General features: G+C 46.7%; 2 protein-coding genes across 8 annotated transcripts in view; both read right to left on the bottom strand.

The window, feature by feature from the left end:
• The window catches only part of LOC147631522 (uncharacterized), a 45,642-nt gene that overhangs the window by 15,647 nt on the left and 15,972 nt on the right, over window positions 1–14,023 (bottom strand). The gene's annotated exons all lie outside the window — the stretch shown is intronic.
• Window positions 9,692–11,443, bottom strand: LOC147631523 (uncharacterized). Its single transcript, XM_086808940.1, has one exon. It carries the CDS (start codon window positions 11,441–11,443, stop codon window positions 9,692–9,694), a length of 1,752 nt encoding a protein of 583 aa, XP_086665066.1.

The following is a 14,023-nucleotide window of genomic DNA, read 5'->3' as shown; positions in this document are numbered from 1 at the left end:
ATTACATCAAAGGGCTAGGTGGGATCTGCAATGGCCAAGACCGGGGTTGTCGTCAAGGCATGCTTGAGATCATTGAAGGATTGCTCAGCTTCAGAAGACCACTGAAGTTTGTCTAGCTTTGTCAATTCTGTCGAAGGGGCAGCAATCTCTGAAAACCTATGCACCTTGTTGTGATAAAAGTTAGCAAATCCCAAGAAAGATCGAACATCTGAAATGGTGAGAAGCAAAGGCCAATCCACAATTGTCTGAATCTTCTTAGGATCTACTGCAATCCCATTAGCAGAAATGATGTGACCAAGATATTCCACATGGTTCTTGAAAAAATCGTTCTTCTTCTTGTTGATGTACAGCACATTGGTGCGTAGTACTTCAAAGACAATCTGTAAATGCTCTTTGTGATCGGCCATAGATCGGCTAAAAACCAGAATATGATCGAGATAAACGATCACAAACTTGTCCAAGTATGGCCCAAAAATTTCATTCATCAGGGTCATGAAAGTGACAAGGGCATTGGTTAACCCAAAAGGTATGACCAGGAATTCATAATGGCCATATTTTGTCCGAAAGGCTGTCTTGTATTTATCACCATTACGGATACGAATTTGATGATAGCCGGACTTCAAATCAATCTTGGAAAACACCTTTGCACCAAGCAGTTGGTCGAACAACTCATCGATGTGAGGCAAAGGGAATTTGTTGTTGATTGTCAGCTTGTTGAGAGCACGGTAATCAATGCAAAGCCGCATTGAACAATCCTTCTTTTTGACGAGCAAAACCGGGGCTCCAAAGGGACTTTTACTGGGACCGATGTGACCTTTGTCCAGCAACTCCTGTAATTGCCTTTGTATCTCCTGAGATTCAGAGTAAGAAACACGGTATGAAGCTCGGGTTGGAGGAGGTTGACCTGGGATAAGATCAATCGGGTGATCCACAGGACGACGAGGAGGCAATGTCGTCGAAAGATCATTCGGAAACAGATCCTGAAAAGGCTTGAAGAATGGTTACTCGAAGTAAGCAGTTGTTGATGACGAGGCTTGAGATTGCTAACTAGTTTCTACTTCAATCTCCCGTAACATGACCAAGGATGTTATACAATCACGTTTGCGGACGAGGCGTTTGACTTGCAGGGCAGAAACAACAGTGATGGGTTTGGCACTGAAAAGGCCACGAAGTTCCAGCTCTCGACCATCATGGTATAACTGGATTGAATGAGAACGAAAGCTGATCACTGGATCATATCGATACAGCCAAGAATGTCCCAGTATCATGTCATAATGTGACAACGGCATCACTGAAAAATTAAGGTGATCTCGGTAATCTTGAATCTCGAACTGAAGTTGTTGCACCTTTTTGTTACAATTAAGGAAGGAATCATCAGCAAGCTCTACTTGAAAAGCATCCACAAAATGTCGGGTCTGTAGACGAAGCTTGTGAACCAAAGAAGTGCCTACAAAATTAGTGGAACAGCCACTGTCCACCAGCACATTGATGGGATGGTCGCCAATGAAACCCAGAAGACTAAGGACCTGCTTAGAAAGATTCACCGGAACAGGGTTGGTACTTTGGCCATTAAGCATCAAGGTACTGACAACTTCAAAAACGCGAACAGAGCAAGCTATTTGTTTGTTTTTGTCTTTCACACGAGGCGGGTCATGATCAGCATGGTGGCAACTGTCCACCTGAGAATTGCGCCGAGTGTTGGAGGGTTTAGGGCACTCATACCACCGGTGATCGCCAGAACAAATTGTACACAAGCCTTGACGACTAGATTGGGATGAAGTGGCAGGCGACGAAGAGGTTTGCTGTCTTGAAGAGGTTTTCCGCTTGAAGTTGCGCCGATCATTGCTGCAACGGTCCTGTCGCGACCGATTTGATTTCTGCTGCCAGAGGATTCGGTCTGAGAGGATCCTGCATTTAACGCGGGAGCTTGCCCGGAGAAGCACGACCAGAAGGACTGTTGTCCAGAATATGGTCGCCGAGAGTTGGGTTGTCCAGGATTGGGACGCTGGGGTTGGCTAGTCCCATTGGGTCGATTCCGTTGGTAAGAACGGGCGCCAGAGGGAAAGTTCCTGAGAGGACGCCTGTAATCACTAATGCACTCGACATACGAGATTGCTTCATCCAGGGTGGCAGGATTGTACTTATGGACTTCGTCTTGGATCGTGGGTTCAAGCCCGTCAATGAAGCTGTGAAGCTGGTCAGAGGGGCTGAGTGTCTCTATCTCGAGAGCCAGTTTTTGAAACTCTGAGATGTACGCGGCCACGGAGCCAGTTTGACTCAGGCGGCAGAGAGAAGACCTGGCATGAAAGTTCGCATTGGCAAGCTCAAAAGCCTTGCAAAGAGCACGCCGAAATTTATCCCACGTCGGAAAAGACTTACCATCTGAAATCCTACGTCGCCACAAAAGGAAGGCGGTATCTTTCAAGAGGGTACTGGCCAATGCCACCTTTTTATTTTCGGGCAATTCGGTATTTGAGAAATAAACCTCCATCTTGTAGAGCCAGCAATCAATTAACCGCTTATCGCGGCGGCCATTGTAGGGCTCAGGTAACTTGATATCCATCTTTCTTATCTGTGCTGTGGTCATTAATTTATACAAAAGTTTGAGTTCAACATTGTCCACCTCAGCGGTCGAATCGGGAGGAGTTGAGGGACTGTCCTGCTAGCCCACCGAGGATGATGATGAAGTCGGTGAACGCAATCGACGCGCTCGCTGTGACTTCTTGGATCCCTCGCGCTGGTGTTGGTGCCGTTGTTGCATGTCTTTCATTTGTGATCGCATTGATGCCATACCGTCGAAAAGGCCCCTTTGCAAGTCCTCCATCTGTTGTTGAAGAGTGGTCATCTGCAAGGCCTCCATCTGAGGATCAGCGGGTGGCACGTTGTCGTGCGAAGTCGTCATCTGGAGAACTGAGAGAGAGTACTGAGGTGAAGCAAGAAAGATGCAGCCGAAATGTAGGATGGAAGGAACAGCTGCTGGAGAGGCAGTAACGGGATCCTCGTACTCGAAGTCGGGGTCCTCCACTTCCTCGCGATCGTCCTCGGAGGTTACTTCGTCTGCTTCCACTTCCTCGTTTGTTCCGCCAAAGAGCTGGGCACCGGAGATAATGGAGTATAATCGGGGACGAAGATCTCGCAGTAGAATGTCACAGGAGGGCGCGTGGAGGAGATATTGCGGAGCCCATCCACACTGCACTTTGGAAGAAAGTGTGCCAACGGAGGGTACCGTGACAGAAAGTACTCGAAATGAGCAAGGCTTGCAGGTGAGGAAAATAGTCCAGATCGCCCAAGTGTCGAGTTCGGTTACATGCGGGCTGCTGACATGTATGCGGTACACCTGTGAGGCCGGGGCTACTGAGATAGGAGAGTCCGGGAGACTTGGAATCCACCCAGCATCGGCGGAAAGTGGCACCGGGTCCGGAGTGGGGGCACGAAGAGGGCTGTGTTCGGGAAGGAGAGCCTCGGGGATCTTGTCGATGTAACTCAGGTAGGGGATGTGCATGTAGGGCTCCTCCAGAAAATTGTCCATGAAGCATGCACGTGGATGGTGAGAGCGCACACGCAGTGTGGCGTGGGCAGAGCCGAGAGAGGGGATGAAGGCGTATGTGTAGTTGGCGGCATCCTGACAGCCGGGAGGGGGATGGTCGCCGAATCGCCAACGGAAGGTGGGGCGCCTCACACTCGCGTCGAATCGCCAACGGAAGGAGGGGGGGCGCTTCACACTGGCACACACCCTTTTTTTTTTAAGATGCCCAAATGCCACGTAGCGTGCCCAAATTTTATTTTATTTTTTTAATGGCTTAAAGGTGACGTTGGCCTGGATCACGTACTCGACCGGAAGAGGGGGTGCGCCGCTTCAAAAAGGCGCTGCCAGCTACTATGCGAAGCGGGGGAGGGCGGTCGATATTCGGCGGCGAGGGGGCTCAAGGCCGGCAGCTGCACAAAGTGAGCAAGGGGCTCACGGCCTGCAGCGAACGAAGCGAGGAGGGAGGGGGGGTGCTCCATACTCAGCAAAGAGGGAGGGGGTACCTGACATGCAACGAACGACTACCACCACCGGCAACAGGGAGGGGGGTAATCCAGGTATGCAGCAAGGGTTCCCTCTCTGAAACACACACGGTGCATGTGTATGGGTGCAGATTTTTTTTATTTTTTTAAAATTTACATCACCATGGGCAAAGATTTATGCCAAGTCCACCATCACTCCACTGCTTCCATACAACACCGAGAAGAGGGATGGACGAGGGAGTGCCGCGAAGAGGGTGAGGGCTTCACAACCCACGGGTAGGAAAAAATTTTGCTCTGAGACCACTGTGAGGATTATGTTGACCACTGTGAGGATTATGTTGTTAATCCCTCATATTGTGTACTAATTACTACTTAAGTACTTAACTTAGAGAACAAAAGACTTCAAGAGAACACTTGAGAGAAGATTGAATTGAATTGATTAAACTAAGTACAATAGGTCTCTTATATAGAAGATGAAGAGACACATTTGAAGAGGCATGTCCTTTGACGAAAGGACATGACCATAGACGAAAGGATACAACTTTAGGCTAAGGGACGTGTCTATTCGATGTAGAGTCACAACCATTCATCAAGGGATACAACCATTTGTCGAAGGGATGTGGCTATTCGATGAAGAGGTACATCCTTTGGCGAAGAGTCGCAACCAGTCGAGAGTAGGGGTTCCCTTGGCTGGTTACTCTTTGCATCTGCAACAGGAATCAGCAATGAAGAGAGGATGTGATACATACATACGTCACAATCGTGACACCAAACCTCTCGAAAATCTGAGAGGCATACTTTTGTTGAGAGAGAAATATCCCATGTGAGCATTGCCAGACCTCCATGCCAAGAAAGTACTGAAGTAGACCAAGATAAGTCATCTCAAAGGTATGACTCTAAAGTATCCATAATCATAGCAGCGCAGTCAGGGTCGGATCCAGTGAGAATAAGATCATCAACATACAAAATGATAATCACAATGTGATCCTCCTCAATCAAAACATAAAGGTTACTATCTGCAGGAGTTCTCTCAAAGGAATGAGAGAAAGAAAGAAAGAAAGATATACTAACGTCTACGAGAGGCCAAAGTCGGCCTATGAGACAAAAAAAATAATATAACTGTGTTCTTTCGGTCATCGGAAGAAAAGAAAGAAAAGAAAAAGTGTGCGTGTGTTTGGATACAACTATGAATCATCATGGATCGGTGGAGCCCATATACAAACAATATAAGGGGGGGTGGGGATGTGGATGGAGTGCTAAGGCAAGATGCATCTCTATATGTTGAAGGGGTAGTACAAGCATGCTATGCAGATCTATGTCTAACTCCATCCAGTGCCATAAGAGGGATATAAGATACCATACATCGCCGATGCTGAGGCTGTGAATGACGTGAACATGTACCCTGAGTCTGAATGAAAGCGAGCTACCCTCTCCTGTGTCTCCATCTGGTGTCTCATTCGGATAGCTGCTATCTCTCGGTGACGGAGTCGGGGTGCTCTATGTCCAGTCTGTCTAGGTCTCCTCCTGGCTCTCAATTCCTCTGCTCTCTGTGCGGTCACCCCACGTGGTACATCAGCTGGCACTGGCATAGCTCTCTGGAAGAAATCTGTGAGCTGGGACTGTCTCCCACCCCTAGTGGGAGCGGGTGTCTGGAGGAGTCTTCTCTCGAGAACTATGAAGCTCTAGTAGTAGTCTGCCAAGCTGTCGCTAGTCCGAGGCCTCCATCAACTGATGTAGTGAAGAGTGCTCCTCAAACAATCCTGCATATCTATCTCTGACCCCCTGGTGGGCTCTACATCTACATACAAAGTGATCCTCAGTCTCCACCTCCTCGCGACATAATCTGCATATCCGCTCAGCTCTGGGAACCCGTGCCGCTCTCCCAGCCTCTATCTCTAGCTGATGTGATGAGACTCGTAGCTGTCCAATAGCAACGCGAGAGCTGTGTGGCATGTATACATCCATGTACTGCGGTGGATGTATAAACCCATCCCCTGAGATGCTCATAATGACACTGACGCTCAAGGCCAACAAGAGCTGCATACCCCCGGGTCACTCTGTCTCGGACTGCCTGAGCCATGGAGAAGCGTCCAGCTGAGCTAGTATGTGCTGCCAAGGTAAACATAAGAGCTCACCACCTCGACCCGCCCTCCTGCTAATGTGAGAGTAGTGTGGCTCCTGACTGCGGGTGAGGTGTGGAAGATCATAACCTTGGTTTTCCCAAGGTTCACTATGAGACCCTGCTGTGCAGGGAAGTCATCAAGAGCCACAAGGTGTCTTTGAAGCCCATGAAAAGATGCAGGGGGGAAGAGAGCTTGAGCTCTTGCAAGCACACACACACACTCACAAAACCCTAATAGAGAACACACAAGGTGAGAGGCTGAAAATCTTCTTCTTCTCTACACAACACTCAACACACCATATACAAGAATAAGAGTACACATAATATGAAAGGTACTCAACCAATACATACACGGGTTCTCTATAGTGTGAACCCGACTAATTGAGCTGGCGCTATAACTATGCCAGTCTCTGGAATGGCTGTCACACAGCCTGTCATCCCACTGGCCGCATATCTCCCATGATCTCACCAACCATGCCAGTGGTGTAAGTGTGGGGCCTATCCCCCAGGCGGGTCATCAGTGGCCACCGCCTCACTAGACGAGCTCGATATCTCAACACTCCCCCTCGAGCTCAACTCCATCTCATGTACACCAAGCGAAGCCCTGAATCTGCGGAGCTTCTCTGTACCCAATGCTTTGGTGAAGATGTCAGCTACCTCATCCTCTGTGCTGACATAAACAAGGTCAAGGTCTCCTGCCAAGACCTTCTCTCTGACAAAGTGGTAGTGGACCTCTATGTGCTTCGTACGAGCATGAAAGACTGGGTTCCTGGCCAACTGTTTACTGCTAATGTTGTCACAGAAAATGACAACTTGTCTATCCACTGATAGACCCAAATCTGCAAGTAGCTTTCTCAACCAAGCTACCTCACATGCTGCCATAGCAGCTCCTCTGTACTCGGCCTCTGTACTAGATAGAGCAACCGTAGGCTGCTTCTTGCTGCTCCAAGTCACAGCAGCACTCCCCAAAGAAAACATGAATCCACTGGTAGATCTTCTATCTGAGATACTACCAACCCAATCAGCATCTGTGTACCCATGTACACATATCTCTGTCCCAGTCTCATAGAATAGTCCACAATGCAAAGTAGACTTCACATACCTCAGTATGCGTTTCACTGCATCCAAATGCGGTTTCCGTGGAACCTGCATAAACTGACTCACCAACCCAACAGCATAGCTCAAATCTGGTCTGGTGATCGTCATGTAGATCAAACTTCCTACTATGCGTCTGTACATAGTAGGATCCTCCAAGATCTCTCCTGAATCTGCACTCAACTTGCCATTCTGATCTAATGGCACGGAAATAGGCTTACAGCCTATCATACCATACTTGGACAACATGTCCAAGCCATACTGTCTCTGCAGTAATCCAATACCATGTGGTGACCTAATCACCTCAATGCCCAAGAAATATCTGAGCTCCCCCAGATCCTTCATCTCAAATTTCTGTCTAAGCAAGATCTTTACATCAAAGATCTCTGCATCATGGTCCTCCATAATGATCAAGTCATCTACATAGATGACAACAAGCACAACTCCTCTATCACCATGTCTCACATACAACGAGAAATCTGCATTGGCTACATGAAAGCCAATAGTGACAAGATATTCAGAAATGTTGTCAGACCATGCTCTTGGTGCTTGCTTTAAGCCATACAAGGCTTTCTTCAACCTGCAAACATGCTCAAGGTGACCCACGTCCTCATATCCAGGTGGTTGCAACATATACACCTCTTCTTGCAAATCCCCATGCAAGAATACATTCTTTACATCCATCTGATGTAAAGACCATTGCTTTGACGCAGCCACTGCTATCACAACTCTCACCGTTGCCATCTTGGCAACTGGGCTGAAAGTTTCCTCATAATCAATCCCATATGTCTGCGCATATCCTTTGGCTACCAATCTAGCCTTGTACCTGTTTATGCTTCCATCACTGTTATGTTTAACTTTGTACACCCACTTGCATCCAATGGCTTTCTTGCCTTCAGGCAATTGCACTAAATCCCAAGTTTCATTTCCATATAGTGCATCCATCTCCTCATCCATAGCTTTCTCCCAACACACATTTCCAACAGCCTCATCAATGCATGTGGGCTCTACAACCTGCACAACCTTTGCCATATATGCATAGTGATGTGCCACATAACCATCATATGTAAATCTCTGCACAGGGTTCTTCACTCTCCCTGATCTTCGCAGCTTTTCATTCATGGCTTCCATAGCCTTCTTTACACCAGGTGTTCTCATAGCTGGAATCCCAAGCTCCTCATCAAGGCTCATATCTGAGCCACTACACTCTCCATCAACATGAGAATGCCCTGCAGAAATGTCAGGCATACCAAGGGGCTCAACCACTTTCTCTTTTCCTTTACGTGATGTACTAATCACATTTGCAGGACTGGTATTATGACGTAGCCTGCCACTCCATGGTCTATCAATAGACCCACTAGATGAGGACTCTCCTGGTCCACTCAAAGACTGTGATTGCTGACCTGCATTCTGTGCAACCACACTTCCACTCACATCAGCCCCAACAGCTTCTTTTTCAGCAGCATACCAGCTGCTCATCTCATCAAAAACAACATCCCTGCTTACCCTCAACTCACGTGTAGCAGGGTTATAACACCTGTATCCCTTTTGCTCAAGGGAATATCCAATAAACACACATTTTTCAGCTTTCGGATCCAGCTTAGTTCTCAGCTCATCTGATACATGCACATATGCAATGCATCCAAAGACTTTCAGATGAGACAAATTTGGTTTTCTGCCAGTAAACCTCTCCTCTGGAGTTACATCATGTATGGCTGCAGTTGGAGTCCTCTTCATGATGTATACTGCTGTAGAAACAGCCTCAGCCCAATAGCAATGTGACATATTCTTCTCTTCCATCAATGCTCGGCAATCTCAGCAATGTGCCTGTTTTTCCGTTCAACAACTCCATTTTGCTGCGGAGTGTATCTGCATGTAAACTGTCTCCGAATACCATTCTTCTTCAAAAATTCAGAGAACTCATTGGAGGAGTACTCTCCCCCTCCATCTGACCTTAGGCACTTTACATATTTCCCTGTTTGCTTTTCAACCAAAACTCTGAAATTCTGAAAGTGAGTGAACACCTCACTCTTCTCCTTCATAAAATATACCCACACTTTCCTTGTGTGGTCATCAATGAAAGTCACATAATACCTGCAGCCTCCCATAGATATGGTCTTCGTAGGACCCCATACCATAGTCACCAAGGAACGGGAACGGATATGGGAACGAGGGGCCAATCCGGAACGGGAACGGGACCCCTTGCAATCCGGAACGGGATCCGGAACGACACGTTATCATATTTCAATACACATGAGTAGACAAATATACAATTAAAAGCAGGTAAAAAGAGACAAATATACAATTGAAAGTAGACAAAAAAAGACAAGAATTTGATAGCAAACTCAATGACCTTGTTCATATTTAGAAAACCAGAAGTACAATAGCTTGTACAATGTACAGCCACATAGTGAAAGCTAGAATCTAGATAGCTAAGAACAAAGAAACCTAAAGTCCTAGGTGATATCAAATAGGTGCAAAGATGTCAGCTAGATCATCCATAGATGCATCATGCATCGATGCAGGTGGAGGTGGAGGTGGAGGTGGAGGTGGAGGGTCGTCATCATCCGACTCAGACTGTGGCTCCATATCTATGAAGCTCTCATGGTCAAAGTCACCACTAGCAACCTGGGCTAATAGTCGCAAGTTGGCTGACACATACACAAGGTCATTTGTTCTGGTAGTGAGTAGCCGATTTCTCTTCTTCGAGGCAACATGGCTAAAAACACTCCATAGTTGCTCAATTGGAGAAGAACTTGCATTCTGACTGAGAATGCGCATTGCAAGCCGTTGTAGCTCTGGAGTACCCGATCCGTAGTTCTCCCACCAAAGAGCACCTCCCATAAGTGTCCTATCTTGCTGGGCATCTGCTGAACCAAAATTACCTGTCTTTGCTCTGTACTTTCCCAAATCAATTCTAATCTTGCTTCTCATCGTAGCATCAGGCACCAATCTGGCAAGGATTTTGTCCCAGCCATTTGTGACTTCTTCATCCGATTCCTGGCCTTTGCCTTGAAACTCTGGATCAATCACAAATGCAGCTGCATGCATTGGTGAGTGATATCGGTCCCACCTTGCTTGACACAAACTTTGAAGTTCTGCCTTCTTTGTTGTGTCGGGCTCCAAAGAAAGGATACGCTCCACCATCTTGTCCATGCCCTCATAAACTTTGCCAATGCAAGGTTTTTTCCCATCCACCATACGCAGCATGTAGATAATGGGCTTCGTAATGTTGACAACATGCTCAATCTTCACCCACAAAGGAGCATCCATGATGTGGGTGTAACAAGTTGTTCCTTGTGTGCTACGGGCAGTGGGCCACGTGCTCCACTCATCACTCACTACAAGCTGCTTGAGAATGTTATGGAGTGCAACTAGCCTCTCTAGCATAATAAAATTATATGCAAAACGAGTTTCCGAATATTTTTTAAGATCCAAGTTTGGGGATCTTTTCCTAAACTCGGAGAGGCTAAATGTGTGCCGAGTGATGAATGAAACTATGTCTTTTCCCTTTGCTATGCATGGTGCTACCCATGAAAGACCATCAATGTCTTTTAGAAGATTATTCAAGCCATGTGCAATGCATGGAGTGAATGTGATGTGTGGATACCTTGCCAAAAGAAGGTCGCCTGCAGCTCGATTTGAGGCCTCCCCATCACCAATGACCTGGATCACATCTTGAGGACCCACTTGCTCAATTGCCTCTGCCCATTCCTCCACGATGACGTCGGCATACTTGCCCGTTGGAGAGGCATCATGGGAAGACACAAAAAATGTGTTCCCTCGAGAGTATGCGATGATGCCATGGATGGAGCGAGATTGGCTATCACTCCATCCATCACTAATGATGGAGACACCGTTGCGTTGCCACCCTTCCTTGACGTTTTGCATGGCTTGCTCAACAGCTTCCTTTTCCTTTGCCAAAAGCGTGGTTCGAAGGCTCTCCGAAGAAGGGGGAGTGTAGGTTGGTCCAAATTCAGCAATGAGACGAACCATTTCCCGAAAATAAGGGGACCTTGCCACATTGAAAGCGATGTGGTCATGGTAGAAGAACCTTGCAATAGCTGCATCCACGGCTTCTCGTTTGCGTGGATTCCAAGAACCCGCAAGAGTTCTTTGCGTGCCTTTGGGGGGTGGTGGTTGATGCACGGAAGAAGAGCCTACGGATGTGGAGAAGTTGCTTGAAGGAGTTGTAAAGAATGATGGGTTCGCAGCCATAGCTCTTGGAGGAGGAGCACGAAAAATCACTTCATTATGCCTAGCTTCTAGCTCTCTCTTTTTCTCAGCTGAGATTGACAAGCATGGTTGGATTTCTTGTCCCGGCTCATGGATTAGGTGACCTCGAACTCGGTTGACTCCCCCATGTTTGGTGCTGCCACAATAGCGACATTTCCACTTCCTAGCTCCTCCGCCTTGATTGGCCTCAAGAATATCCACCTCATCCCACCATGACCATGCTTCGTTCTTCTTGGCTCTCTTGGTTCCCTTAGGAGGCATTATATGAGAGAGAGAGAAAGAGAGAGAGAGAGAGAGAGAGAGAGAGAGATTGTACTTGGCTTTCAGAGGGAGATTGTACTTGGCTATGAGAGAGAGAAAGCTGTCTTGGTTCTCTTATGAGAGAGAGAGAGAGAGAGATTGTACAATGTACTTGGCTATGAATAATGAGAGAGAGAGATTGTACTTGGCTATGCACACTGCAAGTGCACTCTGTGAGTTTTTTAAAGTTCTCAGAGAAGAGATGTACGTTTTTTTTAAAACGTTGATATTGACGTTTTTTTTAAAACGTTGATATTGACGTTTTTTTTGAACGTTGCAGGGCAGCCTGGCAGGTCTTCTTTCAACGTTTAAAAAAAACGTTGCATAATCTTTTTTTTTTCCCATGTTTTTTTTCAGGGGTCGACGGCGGCGCTACTTGCAGGTATCCGTTTTTTTTTTTTTTAATACAAAGGGTGCCCAAAACGTTTTGGGCACCCTTTAAAAAAGGCCCAAACGTTTTGGGCACCCTTTAAAAAAGGCCCAAATTTTGGGCCTTTTTTAAAGGGTGCCCAAAACGTTTTGGGCACCCGTAACCCAACTTGTCAAAAAAAAAGAAATAGAACCATGCGCTATTACGCTGCCGGCGGATCTCTGACGTGGAAAAAAAAACGTAAGGGTGCCGCTTCGCTAATCATGGAAAAAAAAATTAAAAAGCGTTCCTCCACGTTCCGCCGTTCCCTTCTTCCATTACTCCACGTTCCCCCGTTCCACACCAATGGAACGGCGTTCCCATGTGACTATGCCCCATACATCTGAATGCACAACATCTAGTGCATTTCTGCTCACATATCTGTTACGTGGAAACACATGCTTTGTTTGCTTCCCAAATTGGCATGCTTCATATATTTTCTGCATACCTTCCACTTTAAATTTTGGCAGCCCTGTCACAATTCCTTTTGTCTGCATAGACTTCAATCTCTGCACATTTACATGTCCAATCCTTTTATGCCAAATGTCTGTGTCTGCAACGATTCCTGAACCATTTGCAAACATCGCAGCACTCATTTCAGGCATGTCTACATTCAATGTAAACATTCTGCCCACTCTGTTGCCTTTTGCAACCAACCTGCACCTGTCTTTAAAATCTTCAACATAACAACCATCAGGGTTAAATCGAACCTGCAAACCCTGCTCAATCATTTGGCGAACTGAAACCAGATTCTTTGTTATGTTCGGTATATGAAGTACATCTGCAAGGTACTTCACTTTGTCATCCTGCATAGACAATGGCACATCTCCAACGTGGGCAATTGGATGAGCAGTGTCATCCCCTGTTTCCACAAAACCTGTTTTCCTTGTCATCCCCTGTTTCATCTCCTTGAACCACTCCCCATGACTCGTCATGTGGTTCGAAGCGCCTGAATCCACATACCATACATTATCTTTTTGTGCTGCATCAACATTTTCAGACATGGCATTCACGACATGCTGCATAACAAACAACCTTTCATTATCCTCATTATTTCTGCTTGAGGATGCATAGTTGTTTTGCTGCACTTTTCCATTTTGCATGTCAGCCTGCTTCTTATAACATTCTGCCTGCACATGTCCAGGCTTACCACAATAATAGCATTCACGTGCATCATTATATTGCCTTTGCCAATTTCCACAGCCTCTTTGACTCCCCCTGCCTCTGAATTTGCCTCTTCCACCTGCGTGTTGTTGTTGTTGTTGATGATTCTGGGACTGTTGTTGCTGCTGCTGCTGCTGGTCATAATTCTGATTACCTGTTCGGCCACCTCCTTGACCGCGTCCACGGCCTCCTCTACCTCGTCCTCTTCCTCAACTCGTGTAGAAGGCCTGTTGCTCTGAACTGTTTTTGCTCTGTGAAGACTGTTGGTCTTCACCCAAGCTCTTCTCTTCGATAATCAGCATAGACACCAAATCTGTAAAGTTGGGAATGTTTTCCCGAGTCTGAATAGACGTCTTAAACGCCTTGTATTGTGGCCCGAGACCACGTAGACAGACTTCCACTTTGTCATCATCATCTACTGACACACCAATAGATGCAAGGGATTCCACAATACCCTTTATCTTCGGCGCATAGTCATTCACAGACATGCTCTTTTTCTCCACAATATGAAGTTCATTCTTCAACTGTATCTTGCGTGCCTTGGTATTTGTTTCATAAAGCTTTACCAAGGTGTCCCACGCCTCCTTGGGTGACTTGGCATCCTGAATGTGCCCAATCATGGTGTCCTGTATACTAATGGATAGCCAATACATAACCTTCCTGGCTCCTTGGTTCCAGTCTTTAAACTC

The sequence above is a fragment of the Cibotium barometz genome, chromosome 14 (assembly GCF_041138505.1).
Source record: "Cibotium barometz isolate CiBa-2024 chromosome 14, ASM4113850v1, whole genome shotgun sequence".
NCBI classification, from domain to species: Eukaryota; Viridiplantae; Streptophyta; class Polypodiopsida; order Cyatheales; family Cibotiaceae; genus Cibotium; species Cibotium barometz.
This window is presented reverse-complemented; position numbering and strand designations above follow the sequence as displayed.

Bases quoted from the DNA above. Each gene is read 5' to 3' on its own strand.
- LOC147631523 (XM_086808940.1), bottom strand. From the start codon at position 11,443: ATGGCTGCGAACCCATCATTCTTTACAACTCCTTCAAGCAACTTCTCC.